At 61.8% G+C, this 346-nt stretch overlaps 1 protein-coding gene across 1 annotated transcript in view; it reads right to left on the bottom strand.

The window, feature by feature from the left end:
- Positions 1-249, bottom strand: part of LOC104506581 (unconventional myosin-X-like) — a gene marked incomplete at its 5' end in the record, with an annotated part of 32,758 nt that extends 32,509 nt beyond the window's left edge. Inside the window, one exon of the mRNA XM_010147570.1 lies at positions 143-249. Coding sequence (XP_010145872.1) covers positions 143-249 — 107 coding nt within the window. The remainder of the gene's footprint in view (positions 1-142) is intronic.
- Between the last annotated feature and the right edge of the window lie 97 nt (positions 250-346).

Below are 346 nucleotides of genomic sequence, written 5' to 3'. Positions count from 1 at the left end.
CCGATGCCGGCAGGGAGGGCAGGTAGGCAGCCCTCCCTCCGAACACAGAGGGGAAGAAGGGAGGGGTGCGAGGGGACTACAGAGCCAAGCAGGGGGTCGGGGCCGCAAGCAGGGGGATGGTGGGGCAGCCCCCAGCACTGACCTTGCCATGTAGCCCAAGACGTGGGCCCGGATGACTATAGCTGCTTTCCTCAACTCCTCTTCCCGATCCTTCTCCAGCTTCTGCTCAAGAGCTTCCTTCAGGAAAACCTGACGCCACGGGGAGGAGTTTCAATAAACACAAAGAGAGGAAAGAAGTCAGTCCCCGGGAGAGCCGGGAGATTTCATCCCCGGGTGACCGGCACGG

This window comes from Eurypyga helias, unplaced genomic scaffold, assembly GCF_000690775.1.
Source record: "Eurypyga helias isolate BGI_N326 unplaced genomic scaffold, ASM69077v1 scaffold6662, whole genome shotgun sequence".
NCBI lineage: Eukaryota > Metazoa > Chordata > Aves > Eurypygiformes > Eurypygidae > Eurypyga > Eurypyga helias.
The sequence above is the reverse complement of the archived record's forward strand: the minus strand, read 5'-3'. Positions and strand labels throughout refer to the sequence as shown.